We start from the raw sequence: 18,432 nt of genomic DNA, 5'->3' as shown, positions 1-18,432 counted from the left end.
TATATACATAGCTTTTCTTCCCCCCAGACCTAAACTGTTTATCCATAATAAAAATCTTCCTGGAAAAAGTGGTCAGGTTTAAGGACGGCAAACTTAGATGAGCTTCTCGCAGAACTGTGGTATTTAGGGTGTTGAGACACAAACGATATTTACCATTTCGCTTTGTACTTGGCTTAGAGAACGCCTCGTGTCGAAAGAAAAAAGTGAAAGATTTAAAGACACGGTCGTTAGTTGTGAATTTGCAACCTTACTCTAGGGCTTCCCCTGGATTTATAGAATGAAGTGCTGATTTATTTTATGATTCATCGCCTCTGCCCTGCCCCTGCCCGTCAACCCACCGTGGTCCCACCTCGCTGTCGAAAATGGTGCCTTTCAACGTAGTAAGCCCTGTCTCTAGTTTATTTGAAGATATTATACCTCAGTAGTTAGATTCCCTAAGATTAATAGCGATATCATTCCATCAGTAGTGATATTTGTGGCAAGAGGAAAGGAGTCCAGAAGAAACCGGTCTTTGCCTTGGGTATACGGTATCATTAGCTGTTTGTGAATATAATACGATATCCCGCCGGAAGTACAATTCATAAACAAATGTGCCCCTCCACAGCCCTCACTCTGTCTGACGTCCTTTGGATATCAGAACGAATTTACTGCCCTGAACAAAATTGGACTTGTCAAAACAAACAATTTGCGTGGATTTATCGCTGGTCGCGGTCGAGACCCAAGTTGTAAATAAAAGAGATGTTGATGCTATATTTACGTGGATTTAAGTTTCTGTATTGTCTTATTCTTTTGTTCCAGGTAGGTAGACTATCATCTTAGGAGAACAGATTGTGTGGTGTTCGTGCGATCGCACTGCGTAAGATTATACGTGTCAGGTCAAAGTAAAGTAAAGTAAAAGGAAGTCGCAAAAAGTTGGCACTGCCCTCGTTCTAGGATACAAAATTAAAAAAACGATACAGGAAGTGGTTGTTGTTGTTTTTTCACTGACCGGAACTTGTTATACGTCCTTTAGGATCTCATAGCAATCTCTTAGTCATCCCTCTTGGTTACATTCAACGTCCTAGCGATACGATCGTAAAATCAAATTTTACTTTTATATGAATTCTTGCGGTGCTCATTGTCTACCTATACCCTGGGGGAGGGGACTGGTGGTGTTTACCAGATCAAATACATATATACATACATACATACATACATACATACATACATACATACATACATACATACATACATACATACATACATACATACATACTTACATACATACATACATACATACATACATACATATACTTTATTTAATCTCGAATTTGGAGTAGCTAAAGAATAAGCTAGTATCTTCGAGTTACAAGTATAATTCTAAATACTACTAAAATGTAAAATTGTAACATTCTAAAATTTAACTATGAAAAAGAGTCATACTGTAGAATCTTGCGCTTGAAATCAGAAAAGTCAGACGTTCTGAAAGAGTCCGGAAGAGAGTTCCATAGTTTTGAAGCCATATATGAAAAGGAAATAGATTTGTTGATATAGAAATCACGGATTCAAGGCTTTTGCGGGTTAGTTTGTTTGCTGGATGGTATTGAAAAATAATAAACCTTACTGAACACATAGACAAGTAATACAATGGACATACGCGGTAGGAGAATTGTAGCGTTAATATGGAGCAACATAAGAAATTTAGTCGAGGCAATATACGGTCCACAGCTTAGTCTGGAAATGTCTAGGCGGGAGGCGGGGAAGTGTTTCCTAGTGATAGGCTGGGGTTATTGACAATTATGGGCTTGCACTTTCTATAGTGTTACTAGAATGGGGTTGCAAGTTAGCAGGATTTTAAGGAGAAGAAAATTCTGGAAAGTAAGGATTTCAAAATGAGAAGATTTGTGGTTAAAAGTTGTTACTGCATTTTCTGTTGTTATTTTGATATTTAGCAATCAGTTTGCAACAGGATGACCTACTTAATTAAGATACAGTATGTAAGACCTGCATAAATAAAAGGGTACAAGTGTGCTCTTTTATTCAAGTTAATAACCTTTAAACAGTTCCGTTATATTATTTTGGTGGGAAGAACTTATTCTTATCTCAAACAAACACTGTAAAGAAGGTGTCCTTTCCCTTGAAAGTTCCCAGCAAATTATGGTTGGTTTGACTAGCTTTGTGTTGTTCAGTGAACCATGTTGTGTTTGTTTTATGTTATTTTTCTTTATAGCAGTACTTTCTTAACCTGCTAACCCTTTAATGTGAACAGCATCTAATTTCCCCCGTCACAGTATTATCCTAGGATCAAATGTGAAGATTATGAGAATAAGGAAAATTTTTACCACTATTGGCAGTAATGTACTAATGTCACAATTTGATTGGCCAATTTGCCTTCGTCAATGTGTAAACAAACAACATGGCTTGAGTCAATGTATCATGATCTTCGTCACACTCAGAAACATGATTTTATGTGAAGAATTATGGCAAAAAAACGAATTGTGCTCCAAATTTGTTTCTGACTCACTTATTTGCACCTTGTGAGTCCACACCATTTTGTCCACTGTGATGACAATGTCTATGACGATAAGAGCACAGACCATGCTAAACTCTGTGGATTTGTAAAATCATCAATTAAATAAGCTCCTGATTGTTAAGCACCTTGATTGTGTCAAGAGAAAATTTAGAAAGAACTTTGATGAGAATGTGCATTCTGATGTTGAGGTCTTAGAGGGTTCAGAGTTTCCTCACTACTCTCTGTACAAACTTGTAACAAACTTTTTAACACAGCTCTAGAATGAAAATTGTTGTTTTGTGTAAAAAATGTAGTGGCCAACTCGAAAGCTTGGCTCCTTTGGCTACTACACACTCTTTCCACTGCTTTGTGTAAATTCATGTATAGTTAGAACTCTCTTCTTTATTTTTCTACTTTTTCTCTTTCTCGTTGTTGTATTTTTAGTAGAATAAGTGTGAATAAAAAAAGATGCTTGTGACATGATGACCATGATCTGCTTATAACAATGACTTTGCAGAGCAAGTTCTTGTCTTTTGTAGCTTGTAGCAACCAACCAACTGGAACAAGCAGCTTTAACTCTGAAACTATTCAACACCTTATGTCAATGGCTAAGGTGGAGGCCTCAAGGATGAGAACAAGGACTATGGGAAGTCTTCAGATTTAGACCTGAATTCTGCTGCCTTATGTGGATGACATCACCATATGGAACATATCAGGTCAGTTGATGGCTTCAGAATAAAAACAAAGGTCAGGGGTCAAATGATTAACAGCCACTTGGTAGGCAAAATACTCACCCAGCTTAAAAAAACAAGCTATTTTTCAAATGGTTGTGCTTAGGCTCAATCCTTCCAACCCACAAATGCATTTTTACATCTCATTATAATCTAACTCAGTAAACTTCCACAATAACAATTTTGTGTATTAATGAAAAAATTGTTATTTTGTGTAAAAAATGCTTTCTCTTTACTGTTTCCAAGAGTTCTAATTTTCGTCTTATCTTCTCACAGTCATTTTAGCATACTTGCCAGATAAACAAGACTTCTCAAGCTTGAAAAAGAAGACATTCAGAATAACTCAGATGCCTGTGTGATAATTTTGCCCTGTCATTTGTTGCAGGAGATGGTAATTAAAACAACATAAAATAATATTTTAACAACAAAGTTGAGGTACAATAAAGTGAGATAATGGTCATTTACTTGGATTTGTCATACAGATATAATGTGGATGAGACATACGACTCAAGTTTGTAAAAGATTTGTTGTCACAAAGAGCAATTAAAGTGTTGCTTTTGAATCATTTGTGGTATTTGGATACAGGAATCTTGTACATGTGCAAAGGTGGACCAAAGGCTTCTCATGGCATTTTACCGCTCTCGTTTTTTTTGGATTAGCACTGACACTTTACATTTATCAGTTTCACTCTTAATTTACCAGTTAATCATGAGCTACCATGATAAAAAAAAATTATGGTATGTAATAGGGTGAGATAGTAATATTTTAGGTGGACCATAGCAGGAAGAAGTAAAGACTGTCAGGAAGAGGGGGTTTGAGTCTTGAAATAATTGCTCTGAGGCAGGTGTCCAATTAACCCATCTTTCATCATGATGATTACCAGAAGATAATAATAATAATAGTAATAATAACTTATTACTTATATAGCGCAAAATATATGTGGATATAGAGAGAAAATCAATTTTAAAACAATAAATGAAGGTATATTGGATTACAATCTCCACCAATGGCATGGGCTTCCGTCAGTGTCATATGACACTTAATCACCTCTTAATCTTTATTGCTTCTTAAAGAACGCCCCAACTTCCCTCTGTGAGTTGGTGCTTTGTGTACCATGTTTCCATTCGGTTATTAACGTTATACCTCAATTTGAATCTAGTAAAACTCGATAGCTAGTAAGGCTTTAATGAATCGCCCAGAAGTTGGTGGGATTTCGCATGCCACACAATTTGGAAAACAAGGAACACCCTAGTTAATTGACCAAGAATTTGACACCAGTCTGTTGTAATTTATCACGTACGTTTCGACCTCAGTTGTAAAACGTTAACAGTTTCGGAAGGATGTGATTACTTACAGATATCTTTATTGTTTACCGGATCCCGTGTGCAGAACCATCCTTCATGAAGAGATCAGGATACTGCCATGAATAGTAACACGTCAGATCATGTTGTCGCACTTTTTTGGGTCGCCGGGTAACATTGTCAGCGTCAGTCCTAGAGGATATTGTTTCATTGCGCCAGTAACTCGAAGGATCCTCAAATAAAAGTTTCTTTGCATTGTCACAGGGCCGGTAAGATCTTGGATGGATTACAAAACACAGCACTTCCGGTCAGAGGGTCAGCTTGCTTATAAAGTCAACTATTAGCCCTGTTTTATCTCCAGTTCGATCCATATAATAGTTTTGTACGTCCCTCCTTAGTCTCCCACTACTTTAGCTGGTGGGATCTGGGATGGCTCAGAAAAATACTACCAGTCCAAAACTGAGACACCTGGTGTAAAAAATGGAGTTAGCTCAAAGGTATAGGTGAAATTTAGCTAACTTCAGATTATGTTGAAGCTGTCTCTTTGGCTGATAGTATTTTCTGAATTATCCAAGATCTTACCGGCCAGAGAGACAAGACCGAAGAGCATGAGCTACTCTCAACGCTGCATTGTTAACACGAAAGGCAAGTGAAAATGTCCTTGTCTGGCTCATTGGCGTTGCTTTGCAAATCGAAAATTATGGCATTGGAATAGTCCCCTAAATTGGATTTTAGCCAACAATTTCCGAAAACCGCCCGATTCCGAAACTCGTCTCTATTACTCTTCGGTTGTCCTTCGGGTCGGTCATCACCCCGTGTCAGTCCTAACCCCGTGTCAGTCCTAACTTGACTTATCATCAGTATAAGCCTTTCAAAAAAAAAAAAAAAAAAACCGAGCATTTTTTGATTGAGAAGAACGATTTTGACTGAAATATAGTCTTCCTAATCTGCCGAGTTTCCCGCAGCCTTTCATTCATAAGGCGGTAGGGTTTTAATTAGGTATGTAACACAAGTTGCAACTCATTGCGCCAACAATTCTGAGAAACCGACAGAGGATTACAGCAGAAATGTGGCATCCTTCAGCTTCTTCATCCACATGATTTCACCGGAATGAGCCGTTAATCAATTGACTGTGCGGCAGCCTCAGTCTGGATATAATGTTTTGGCGGGTTTTATGTTTGATAACAGCTCTTTACAGCCTGGAATCATCAGGTATGCTAACTGCATGATCGCTTGTGTAGAGTACACATTGTTGTGAAGAGATCATGTGGATCGTTCATAATGTTAAGGGCAAACACTGAGCGCTGCTCGCTATTTCTCTGAATCCTTTAGGAATCCTCCCTGCACTTAATGAAAAATATTCACTTGTAAAGTAAAAAAGCGTAGCCAAAACACTATGACAAAGTGGGTCTATTAGTGAGGTAAATTGTTTACCTTTAATAGGTGACCTGTTTGGTCATGATTTGTCTTAATATTAGGGGGCTGAAGAATTGCTGTAAAATACAAAGCTAAATTTGCATTTAGTGCTTTGTATTGTTATTAGCGTTTTGTCCTATCTTCTTGATTTTCCCTGCCTGAAATCATATGAAATTATGGATGAATGAGTACTAGTTTGAAATTCAATCATGTTAATGTATTTCAGTACAGTCGTTTTCTAGGAAAACTGTTTGACTGATATGACGAGAGTTCCTTTTCTTAGAATGAGAAATCGTAAAGTACAATTCCTTCCCGGTCGTTTGTATTCATCGGTTGAATTTATGTTTTATGCTTTCCTTCTCGGCTGTAAACAAAAAATTACTTGTATGCTCTAAACACTGTTTTACCCTCTTTGATGGGCTTAACTGTGGCGTGACAATAAATTATAGTGTAGATTCAAGTTTTAAAAATTCCACCACAGCTTTAGGTTATTCACGGTTATATCAGTGCGATGTGACTTCAAGCAAGTGCTGTAGTGATAAGTCTCCTGTGTAAAATGCTGCCAAAGAATGAACACTAAACAAATGCCTGATAGATCAGCTCCAGCGGGAATTTCGGTTGCCGGCCTTTCATTCGAAGCACGAATATTCACTAACTTTTTTGCATGTTTGACGAATAGTATAGACTATTTGGTATTTCCTAAAAAGCCATAACAGCTTTCATCGCCTGTCCTGTCTCATTCACAGCCATTCTCTGGCCAGCTGGAACATACGGGATACCAAAACCTGTATCCGGGTGTCCTGCGGCCGAAGGGTTTCGGTGGGAAGAGGGATGGATTCTGCAAGACACCAGTTATTATTACCATCATGATTCAAACAATTCAAGGTCGACGCTATTCCACATCGACGGATTTGTAAATAAGGTCTTCGTAAACAGGTCGTTTTGCATCAAAGATGCAACCACTGGTGACGAATATAGGTCAACTTGGCCAGCAGGTTAGTTTTTTTGCAATATCTTGGGCTGATTTGATATATTAAGCTCACAACACTGTTACATTTAATCTTATCACTGTTCACATGAACACCATATAGCCATAGATATAGCTGCTTGTTTAACACACCGAAAAACTTTAAGTCCTCAAAACCTGAATGAATCTGTAATACTTATAATCTCATACTTTTCCAGGAAAATACTGTATTTATCAGAAACGTGAAGACTGCCCTGAGGGATTGATCCCAGGAAACGTCTTCTGGAATGACGATGATTCCTCACACAACAGGGACGAACAAGCCGGGACACTTCCTGATTTTGAGTTTCCTCATGATAAGTACACGCTGATCTATTTTTGTTGCAAAACAGACGGAGACAAAAACAACCCTATTCTCCTGCCTACTAAATTTTCATTTTTTCTTCTCGCCTACGAGTCGGCGAAATGTCAGATGGTCAAGTGGGCTGTATCCAGTATGGAGTGGATATATTTTTCAACATCTACTTCTAATAATGATGACCAAGTAGAAGGGGCGGTCCCTTACGATGCAAGGAAGAAGCACCCAACCATATATTACTGTTACTATCAAGGTAATTAAAATAGCATAATTGTGTAGAAATGTCGAGTAACCTAGATGTTCAACATAGCATATAAGGCTGCAAAGATATGACAGGTTAATGCTGTACTCATTATCATTCAATTTGTTAATACCAGTTAGATATTACATGAAGATGTATGCAGTATCACGCATAAAGATATCGTACCGTATTGTAGGACATGAAAACTCAGAAAGTAGACTGGGAAGCTGTATTAACTGCTTCAATCCGTCCCTGACCAAATCATTAAGATGGTTTACGATTGTCACGATAGCAACTCAGTTATAATTGCGTATAGTTTTTGTTCTTAGGCTGTAACGAAACTTTACACTCTAGCAACGACACTCTTCAATCGCCGCTTTACCCGGAAAAGTACCCAAATGGACAGTACTGCTCCTGGAAGATAACTGTTCATTACTTACAACAAGTTCATCTTAAATTCACAACCTTCGAATTACAAAACGAGAAAGACACGGACGAGCTATATGTGTACGATGGAGAAAATGAGAGACAGTACTTGTTGGGTGTGTTTTATGGAAATTATCCTCCACCAGAAGAAGGAATCCTCTCTTCATGGAACAGTATGTTTTTAATTTTCAAATCAGACGATAGAGACCCCTATAGTGGTTTCAACGCTTTCTACCGTGCGGTCAACAGAATATGTAAGTGTTATAATAATGACAATCTTTATACAGAGGGGGGGGGGGGGGGGGGGCTCACATCACTGGGCAGTGGTATTCTATGAGTGTGAAATGTTCAGCAGGCAACCGTGGACGATACTCCTACTCTTGTACGTTGGATCAGCGATGATCTGATCGGCCCAATATAACGAATATGAAATATAGATATAGAGGCAAGACCGACTGTACTCTCAACTGGCTGATAGCCGGTGTAATAGCCACAGCTGACGTCATGAGTCGCGCACTATCAAACTTCAAATAAGTATAACCCTGAGTCACGGTAATTGTGTAGTTCTCGGTAGTTCTCTGGTTCTTGGGGTTCTTATACTATCAGACTTCACATAATAGAACTCTTAGTTACGGTCATGATTGTGTAGGTCTATGTAGTTCTCTGATTCTTGTGGTTCTCGTGGTTCTCTTGGTTCTCGTGGTTTTCTTGGTTCTCGTGGTTCTCGTGGTTCTCGTGGTTCTGTTAGTTTTCGTGGGTCTTGTGGTTCTCTTGGTTCTAGTGGTTCTCGTGGTTCTCGTTCTACTGAAAATATTGAAACATTATGGATTGAAGTACATCGACTCACGTGCAAGAAATTGTTTATTGCTTGTGTATCTAGGCCACCTGACATCTGTTCTGAGACATTCACTGATGCACTAAATGACTCACTCTCGAAACTGCCAGCGGGATCGGAAATTGTCATTTTGGGGGATTTCAATATCGACTATTTAGCTGTAAAAGACGACTCTGCATTTAAATTCAAACGGCAACTGCAAAAATTTGTAATAACTAATGAATTTGAGCAGTTAATCAACACCCCGACCAGAATTGTGAACAAACTAAATCCGCCATCGATCTGATCTTTGTCGACAACAACCATCACATTGTTGAAAGTGGTGTAATTCAATCCACCTTTCCATTGCGTTCTGCACCATAAAATCTGGTGTCCCTAAGTCCCAGCCAGAGACAGTTGAATACCGTTTGTACCGCAAGTACGATAAAGATGCCTTCGTCAAAGATTTTGCTGAGACTAACTGGAACTTAACTGATATAAATGGATGATGTAGATCCTGCTGTGGAAACGTGGAACATCCTTTTTACTGATGTTGCAAACAGACACGCGCCGATCAAGAAAACTCGCATCATAGGAATAAAAACACCCTGGATGACTTCTGACCTATCAAACGCCATGCGAGACCGGGATTTTCATCATAGAAAGGCGATAAAAACAAACTCGAAATACCACTGGGGAATGTTTAAAAAGATCAAAAGCTTCGTAAACAAACTTGTAAAAAAATGTAAAACGGACTATTACTCGGATTTAATTAACAAGAACAAAGGTAATCCCAGTGAGCTTTGGAAGACTCTAAATGAGATCACGTCAAAGAAATCCAACTGTACCGTTTCTCAAGTCGTGGAGTGGTTTGTCCCATACCTCAATAATCAGTACCAAGTAACATCTGTTGAAGGTTACCTGTCCCCTCCTTGTGAAGTTCATGTTAGAGTACCTCAAGGTATCATCCTTGGCCCTCTACTATTCCTTATCTTCATTAACGATCTTCCGAACTGCTTAGAACACTGTCAAGTAATTATGTATGCAGACGACACTCTGATATACCCAAGTGGAAAACGCTGCCAAGATATTCAATACCATCTAAATGCCGACCTTGCCAATTTAGCGCAATGCCGACAGTAACTATCTGACACTGAACACTAAAAAATAGAAATTTTTGTAGTTTGGTAGCCATCGCAGATTGCAAACCTGCCAAGGTATCAAGCTTGAAATAAATGACAAAGAACTTGAAAATACAGATTCAATCAAATATCTCGGTGTTTGAAGTACTTGTGCTGTTACACAAGTTTTTTGAAGTCTCGTTGGGTACCTCCTAAGAGAATACGAACGATTCATATTCTCTTCTTCCCATGCGTTTTTGTGGGATCGACAAAATAATTTAGATAAATTAAAACTTAATTTTCTTTGAACTTTTATTACTGAACGACGCAGGAAAAGAGAGCGTCGAAACGTCAAGATGGTTAATTTCTATTTTTTTAAACTTTTCGATTTTATCGCAATTCTTTATAGTTAAATTTATTACTGAAGCCCTCTAAAATTAGTTGAGACTAATATATATATATATATATAATACATAAGGGTAGAGCGCAGTATATGTTAAGTAGAAAAATACGACGACTACGTTCTTATCCCTACAAGCCTGTTTCGTGATTGCTGACTCATCAGGGGGTTTTTATCCCCTGATGAGTGAGCAATCACGAAACAGGCTTGTAGGGATAAGAACGTAGTCGTCTTATTTTTCTACTCAACATGTATATATATATATATAAATACATGGAAAAATATGAAGACTACGCTTTCATCCCTACAAGCCTGTTTCATCAGGGAAATCAAATCCTTTTATAATTACACTATTTACATGTTGCTTCACTTTACGCACTTTATGACTTAATTATCTGACTCTCCCTTAGCTCCCACTGCTACAAACATTATTCCAATTCCATCTGGTCAGGAGGTGATGCCTGGAAGTAAGTTCTCAGGAACCGCGGTAAAATAGTAATAAATGGTAATAATAATGATAGTACATACGATAACCAGTTCACCTCGGCCCTGGTTTATCCACATCATATCAGGGCGATTTGACCTGTACCGAGTGTCTGTGGTGATATCTCCCTTGTGAGAAGCTGTCAAAGCGCGAACAATGTTCATATACCTGATTAGCACTGTCGAGTATGGTCGCTTAATCTTTCTTCTAGACAATCAGCATTCTTTGACTTTTCTGGTTTTCTTTTTTTTGTTTTGTTTTTTTTTTCAACAATGGCAGAGATATTTTGATAGTTCTTATATAGGTCACGACAACGTTATCGCCTATGCTGTTTTATTTACAGCGATTCGCTGGCCAGCTGGAACATACGGGATAACGAGACCAGTATCCGGGTGTCCTTCGGCTGAAGGGTTTCGGTGGAAAGAGGGATGGATTCTTCAGGACACTAGTTATTACACCGATCATGACAAATCAAACAATTCAAGATCAACGCTGTTTCACCTCGACGGATTCGTACATAAGTTTATAGTAAACAGATCATTTTGTATCAAGGATACAACCACTGACGACGAAAATAGGCAAGATTGGCCAGCAGGTAAACTATTTTAGACAGGTTAAGAGAGGACAGAGAGCATGAACTGAAGCGACTGAACAGACAAACTCTTTTCACACTTAACTACTTTAAAATGCATGTTTCTTGTAATTTTCTATTATACAATGTTGGTAGCTTGGCTTTTAAATAATCAACATTCAAAAAACAGTTGATTGGCCAGCAGGTAAACTATTAAAAAAACAAAAAAAACAACAAAAAAAACTTTTTATAGGATTACACAATTACTGGTGAACCAGTAGTTTCCATTGTGGTCCTTGCAAACAAATGAAACAAATGGTCTAAATTGAACCTAACATCATTAAGAATATCATTAAGAACCCCAACTGGCCGAAGGCAAACCAGTCGGCTATTTAAAAGCGTGGCCAAGGATCTGAACTCGGGGCTACCGTGAAACAAATCCAGTGATCAGGGTGGGACTCGAACCCGGGAGCGGCGGATTACGAGTCCGACACTCTAACCACTCGGCCACACTGCCTCCCAGTAATTTTAGTAAACTATTTTAGACAGGTTAAGAGAGGACAGACAGAATGACCTGAAGCGACATAAACAGACAAACTCAAGACACTTTTCACACTTAATCTCATCGACTGTTTTTTGAATGTTGATTATTTAAGAGCCAAGCTACCAACATTCTATAATAGAAAATTACAAGAAAAATGCATTTTAAAGTACGCATAAGGTTAAAAATGATTTGACTAATTTGTGTCCGAGGACTTTTTGTGATATGTTTCTACCTGACAGCCATACTTATAGTTTAAGTTTGAAAGATTTTTATTTACCTAGATTTGATTCCGTTACGTACGGAAAACATTCGACTCGATACCTAGGCCCAAGACTGTGGAGCAAGTTATTAAACGAGAATGATCAGCTGCCAGTCTAAGAGTTTAAGAACAGGATACGCAGACTTGACTTATGTACTATCTTATATCTATGCAATTTGTAATCAAATTTTCTTGTTTACGATTCCATTATGATATTAACTATTAATTTATAATTTAGAGGCTATATGTAGTTTTATTCAATACTTAATAATCAGTATGTAATTTTATTTATTTGTATTTTAGGTAGTCTAGTTAGATGTCCCCTATTAGCAGTGGGGATTCCTCGCTGCTAGATGAAACAAAGACATTATGATGGTGACGATGATGATCATTGGTGATGATTATTGTTACTTTATTTCTAGCAAAGTCATAAATGACAGTTACTCCGGCGAACCTACTCCGGTGAACCTTCCGACTTCACTGACCAGACACCCTTTTTCGTCCCATAATCTGGGCATGAAAAGTAGTTACCGTGATGTATAGAGAGATGTTATCGTCTAGTCGGTCACGAGCGTGGGACGGGTTCCGCGCCCCGCAGTACGCATGTCAAATATGAACTTCGTAATGGACCTTGCTCACCATAGAGTCTCTGTGGCTCACTGGTAGAGCATCAGTGCGCAGAATCCGAAGGTCTGAGCTTCTATTCCTCATGGGGACTCAGAAGTTTTTCTTTGTTTCACGCTCGTGACAAGACGAAAACATCTTTCTTTACTTCTTTACCGAGCTCAAAACTTACCATCTTTGTTAATCTACAATTACATGTAGTAGATGAAATCTTTTTTTTTTTATTTTAGGAAAATACTGCATTTATAAGAAGGGACATCACTGCCCGAAAGGACTGAGGAAGGGATTCGTTTTCTGGAATGATGACGACTACAGCTTGTATAACGGAGACAAACACGGCGGGGAGCTTCCCGAATTTTATCTCTACAATGAAGTGTATACGGAAATTCACTTCTGTTGCAGAACAGATGGAGAAAAAAACACCCCTATTCTCCTGCCTATTGAATTTCCATTTTTTCTGCTCGCTTACGAGTCGGCAAAATGTCAGATGGTCAAGTGGGCTTTAGTGAGTCTGGAGTGGATATATTTTGCTACCTCCAATTTTAATAATGACGACCAAAGAGATGGTGCGTATCCATACGATGCTAGAAAAAAGCACCCAACCATTTACTACTGTTACTACCACAGTAAGTAAGAAACATCCATGAAACATCGTCGCTTAACTATCTGACTAAACTGATGAGTATAAATAATAATAATTAACATTTATATGTAATGCAAAACGAATGCAATATGTCCAAATATGACATAGATACTCACAAAATGTTTCCTCATTTCCATTAGATCACGTCTTCAAGTTCAGAACTATTTTAAAGAGTATTTAGTGATGGAATCTCATTCTAAGTTGTTTTACTTTGTCTAGGTTGCAACAAAACTCTAATGTCAATTAGCGGCACAATTAAATCACCAGGATATCCGAAGAATTATGCTAATGGACAGCACTGCTCTTGGAGGATAGTTACACATTACCCACAACGAGTTTATTTAAAGTTTTCAACCTTTGATTTACAAAAGGAGAACAACACGGATGAGCTCTATGTGTATGATGGAGAAACGGAGAGGTGGCCCTTGCTGGGTGTGTTTAATGGAAATCATACTCCACCAGAGGAGGGAATCCTCTCTTCGTGGAACAATATGTTTTTAATTTTCAAATCAGATGATACAGATTCCCACACGGGCTTCAGCGCTTTCTACCGCGCTGTTTCTGATATACGTAAGTGTTTCTAGTATATCAAGGTGTTCTAACCTAAGTGTGCAAGTCTAAAAGTATTCTAATCAATTCAAATAACCGTCAGGTTTTCCGTTTTGAGACTTTTATTTGATATTTTAAGCATCATGTTTAAGCCTAATAATTTGACCTGTTCTCTCGTGCGAGTACAATGTCATCTTAAAACCTCAGCTGCACCCAAGTGTCTTGGTTAGTTGTCGTGTTTTTTTTTTGGTTACTTCAGCATTCTTGATCACATTATGCAACTATTCCTTAGCTTCTAGTGCTACGACCACCATTTCACCTCATCGTGAAGTAGCGCCATCACCCGAAGTGTCTACTATCAGTTTTAAAACCCCCAAAATGACGTCTTCTAGTGCTGCGGTTACCTCCTTTGGAGGTAAGATCTCAGGAATTGCATTAGCATGGTAATTTCGTAGATCATACATAAGAAATGATAATGATAGTGGTATTCGTTTTCCTAGCTTCTAATGTTAATACCACCGCTTCACGCACATCTTATCATGAAGTGACAAAATCTCCCGAAGTGTCCTCTTCCAGTTTTAAAATCCTGGAAATGACGTCATCCAACGTCGTGGTTACTTCCTCTAGAGGAAAGATCTCAGGAATTGCGTTAAGATGGCAATTATGATCATGCATAAGTTATAATAACGATATTGTCCCTCTCCTAGCCTCTGTTGTGAAAACCACCATGTCACTCACATCTGGCCGTGAAGTAACGCTCCTGCCTGGTGTAACGTCCACCACTCCAGACGCCCAGGAATTGACGTCATCCAAGGTTGGATTAGTTTCCTTTAAAAGTAAGTCCTAACGAAACGAGATCGAGTAATGTTGGAAGTAATATATCTCACGTAATAATTGAAAGCTGATATCTTTCCCCTTTATTGCACTACCTGCTGGATATAAGTGAATCACACTTTTCCTGGACTTTTCAGCCATTGATAAGTGTACGGAATTCCGTAGCACGACACCTGTGTTGCATACTGGGTATTGTTAAATGTCATAAACAGAGTATTATTGAAGAGGAATTTGGTTAATTTAACTTGTAGTCTCTGGAGCGCTTAAAAAGTTCATGACCAATAGTCTGACTCATCGTTACCATTTGTTATCTTTTCCTCTGAAATCTAGCTTCCAGTGTAATAACTTCTTTACCACATCCACCTGAAGTGGTGCCTTCACCTGAAGTAATATTTCCCCAGCACAAAAGTACAAAACCTCACGGCGTAAGGCCGTCCTACTTTGCTTTTACCACAACTGCAAAATTTGATAAGATAACGTTTTCATCTGCTGTCTGCTGCAAGACATCACAAACGCCGGAAGCGCTGAATCAGCCAACTCCAGCTATTTCTGAAGTGTTCCACACACAGGCAAAGACAACTGTACAGCCACCTTTTAGAGAATCACAGACAGAGAAAGTCACAACGCATAAAAGTGAGAGTGGGAATTTTTTGTTAACAATCAACTTGAAGCAAACGGAGAGCTTGGATGTGACGAAGGGTTAACAGAACATCAGCGAAGTACCCTTTGTTTCACCCGATTATTGACTTTCACAAACTGTTTCAATTGCTCGACGATGCAGTACACGACGTTGTCGTTATTCTTTAACCTCTAACCTTTCTGTTTACTATTGCGTATTTTCCAAGAGAGGATAAAGTGTCCTCTCTTGGTACCTACCTTACCTAAGTCTTCATCGTTTTCCCTTTCATTACTTACTGTGATTTAAGGTAACACTTTCAGTGGTAATCCTTTTCTGTCTTGCCCACAGGTGTTAATTTAGTAGCAGTGGTTGTTCCCGTAGTATTCATTGTCGGTTTAGCCAGCGTTCTGATAGGAGCATTTTTTTACTGGAAGAGGTAAGGGCTTTAATTGTAGGGTAATCATTTGTTCTTGTTTTTTTATTGGAAGAGGTAAGGGCTTTAATGATAGGGTAATCATTTGTTCCTGTTTTTATAATGGAAGAGGTAAGGGCTTTAATGGTAGGGTAATCATTTGTTCTTGTTTTGTCTGAATTGAGAACCAATATCTTTGGCGCAGACAGAATTAAGCTCATAGATGAAGACATAACTATAACTAAAGAAAAGAAATGACTTGAGGCAAGAATTTATCAAAGCAAAGCAAAACTGAACTTCACGTGAAAAAGTAGTTTTGTAAAAAGATTCATTTCTTAGTTTGTTTGATGTTTGTCTCCTTTTTTATGAAGGAAGAGACGGAGAGAAAGTGGAGGATCGGAAGAATCGGTTTGTTTGAGGTACGGATATACTGAAGAATTATCTTATAGATTTGCTTCAAATTCAGCAAGATTTTTTTTTTCTAGTTTTTGGGGTAAAGTTCAAACTAGTTTGATCGCAACTTGGATTGATTGAAAGCATAGTGAACATAGCCCACGGTCTTGTTTCCTTGATGGGTGGGATGCATGGCGATGGCGTGAAAACCTAACTGCACTTTGGCAACCTAGATCGAGGGGTCAAAGCTTGATCAAGCCATTCGTGACAAAAGTCACCACTTGATCTTAAGCGGAGATACTTAATTTTCAAATTATTCTTTTTCATAACAAGGAGACAAAATTATGGGGGGTTATCAAGGATTGACTAGAATCGTGTTGATAGGCAAAGTGTAACACTCCTATATTTCAGTTTTTTGCTGGGGAACTCAAGATTACTGGGGGTAGCCATGGCAACACACAGGGGAGCGCACCTTTTTATTTTCCAAGACAGGAAGACCAATTTTTCTTTTGTTCCGTCTTTTTTAGAATGGACAGCGAATCAGTGCCATTTGTTCAAAGTACGGATTTATGACAGAATAGATGGTAAGATTTATGAAACCCAGAATACTTGACACCTTAAATACACACATTAGTATTTCCATGTCAATAGCTGACTATTTCACTAAAGAGTTCCTTGAGGTGAACGCCGTCTTGTGCCTAATATGTAAGAAACGCATTCGTTGATAAAGTGCATTTGATGTATTTGTCTTTTCATTTAACCACCCGACTGTTATTCCTGCTTGATCATGAGAACAAAGTTGTTACAACCATTTACAAGAATCAAAACATCGTTTACTAAGCTCGAACCAGATCCAACCGTATTGCCGAAGTGTAGGGACCTGACCACTGCTTTGCCGTGAAAGGTCTGGGTAGGACACCAGTCATTTACTTCTAAGATAAAAACGCGAGAAAGTGCATCGCAGGTTGAGAGCGATGGGCAGTAATGACCAATAATCTGCTGATCTGAAATGTCCTAAGGTTGGGGGAAATTAAATCAAATTGATTGATGCGCCTTTTATCTTATTTTCAGATCTCCTAAGTTGAGAAATCCGAAGAAGAGACGTTTTATATGCCCCCTGTAAAATATATTTACCATTCTCATGATTTAGGGAGAAGAAAGCAGAGATTAACCAAGGGGCATCATACCGTGCCACAAAATGGACGAACTGACTATTGAATTTCATTACGGAAGCAGGATGATTTAAAAATAAATTTATACACTTAGAAATATCGAACCACACTTATGAAAAAGGTAAAACCTGCTATGCTGGCAGTTTCCTATATTTCCTATATTTTTATATTTCCTATATTTTTATATTTCCTATATTTTTATATTTCCTATATTTTTATATTTCCTATATTTTTATATTTCCTATATTTTTATATTTCCTGGTCCATCGACTGATAAGCATATGGAAGGTCATTGCACCCCTCAAAACTGTAACAAAATAGCCAGCCACCAATGCGTACTTTACTTTGGAACGTTATAGTAAAAAATCAAATAAATCAAATGATATTACGTATATCCACGACGATAAATGTAATTATAGTGATCAGAATGCCTGGAGGGAGGAGGGGGGTTGGGTGGTTTTTTTTGGGGGGACAGCATGGAATTCAGGGGGAACGGACGAGGAATAAGGTCGAATAAGCTATCGCCAATTAAAGGGGATGGACTGTAGGATTAAAATTGACTGCCAATTAACCGTCAATGGGTCGGGGATCATATGAATATTACAGAGCCCTGAGGGGAACTCAGGTTCATATTATTTTTACATTACCAAAATTCCTCAACTCACCCCCCCCCCCGGGCGATTAAATGACTGGCCCTTGATTGCTGTAGTTTGCTTTTCTCTTTCAAATAATTACTGTACAACGTGAGAACGTTTGATAAAAATAGCCCATACTTCAGCGTTCGAAATACTCACTTTGGATAGAACATGCATATGTTGTATGTTTTCAATACTTTGTACTTTATTCAACTCCTGATAATAATTTTATGATAGAGGCCTTGTTTCTGTATATCAAGTTGTATCAACTCATTAGCTGTTTTTTCATAAAAAAAATAATAATAAAGTGACTCTCAATAACTCAGACTGAAAATGTTACATCCCTGTATCATATCAAACGAATTAAGTAAAACAAAATTATCACTATGGCTGGTGCATGCTTTGAAGCATGGCACAAAGAAATTTT

The 18,432-nt window shown here is 38.2% G+C and overlaps 1 protein-coding gene and 2 long non-coding RNA genes across 4 annotated transcripts; 2 read left to right on the top strand and 1 right to left on the bottom strand.

The window, feature by feature from the left end:
- Positions 1-509: 509 nt before the first annotated feature.
- On the top strand, positions 510-3,784 carry LOC148719582 (uncharacterized). The gene is made up of 3 exons (XR_015993222.1): positions 510-798; positions 3,031-3,207; positions 3,499-3,784. It is a non-coding gene; the product is annotated as an uncharacterized LOC148719582 (long non-coding RNA).
- On the bottom strand, positions 1,993-5,226 carry LOC148719581 (uncharacterized). Its single transcript, XR_015993220.1, has 2 exons — positions 4,577-5,226; positions 1,993-3,219 (listed from the first exon to the last, which is right to left on the bottom strand). It is a non-coding gene; the product is annotated as an uncharacterized LOC148719581 (long non-coding RNA).
- Positions 5,227-5,271: 45 nt separating this feature from the next.
- On the top strand, positions 5,272-18,034 carry LOC148719580 (uncharacterized). Of its 2 annotated transcripts, none has more exons than XM_088738527.1 (15): positions 5,272-5,735; positions 6,686-6,934; positions 7,125-7,517; positions 7,835-8,185; positions 10,677-10,733; positions 11,094-11,345; positions 12,979-13,374; positions 13,611-13,961; positions 14,233-14,355; positions 14,648-14,776; positions 15,105-15,407; positions 15,742-15,829; positions 16,177-16,224; positions 16,726-16,782; positions 17,349-18,034. In XM_088738527.1, the coding sequence occupies exons 1-14, from the start codon at positions 5,681-5,683 to the stop codon at positions 16,769-16,771; spliced, it is 2,841 nt and encodes a 946-aa protein (XP_088594653.1). In that variant the 5' UTR covers positions 5,272-5,680; the 3' UTR covers positions 16,772-16,782; positions 17,349-18,034. The 2 variants fall into 2 exon arrangements, with proteins under 2 accessions (XP_088594653.1, XP_088594652.1); XM_088738526.1 differs by having other exon boundaries at positions 17,270-18,034.
- Positions 18,035-18,432: the final 398 nt, after the last annotated feature.

Source organism: Stylophora pistillata, chromosome 11 (genome assembly GCF_964205215.1).
Source record: "Stylophora pistillata chromosome 11, jaStyPist1.2, whole genome shotgun sequence".
NCBI classification, from domain to species: Eukaryota; Metazoa; Cnidaria; class Anthozoa; order Scleractinia; family Pocilloporidae; genus Stylophora; species Stylophora pistillata.
Note: the sequence above shows the minus strand (reverse complement) of the source record. Positions and strands in the feature narration are given on the sequence as shown.

What these genes read in the sequence shown, in the direction of transcription:
- LOC148719580 (XM_088738527.1), top strand. Translation starts at nt 5,681, where the DNA reads ATGTTTTGGCGGGTTTTATGTTTGATAACAGCTCTTTACAGCCTGGAA. An exon ending in TTACAGCCTGGAATCATCAG is followed by an intron (nt 5,736 to 6,685) that starts GTATGCTAACTG and finishes TCTCATTCACAG; the next exon opens with CCATTCTCTGGCCAGCTGGA. An exon ending in CCGCGCTGTTTCTGATATAC is followed by an intron (nt 13,962 to 14,232) that starts GTAAGTGTTTCT and finishes ACTATTCCTTAG; the next exon opens with CTTCTAGTGCTACGACCACC.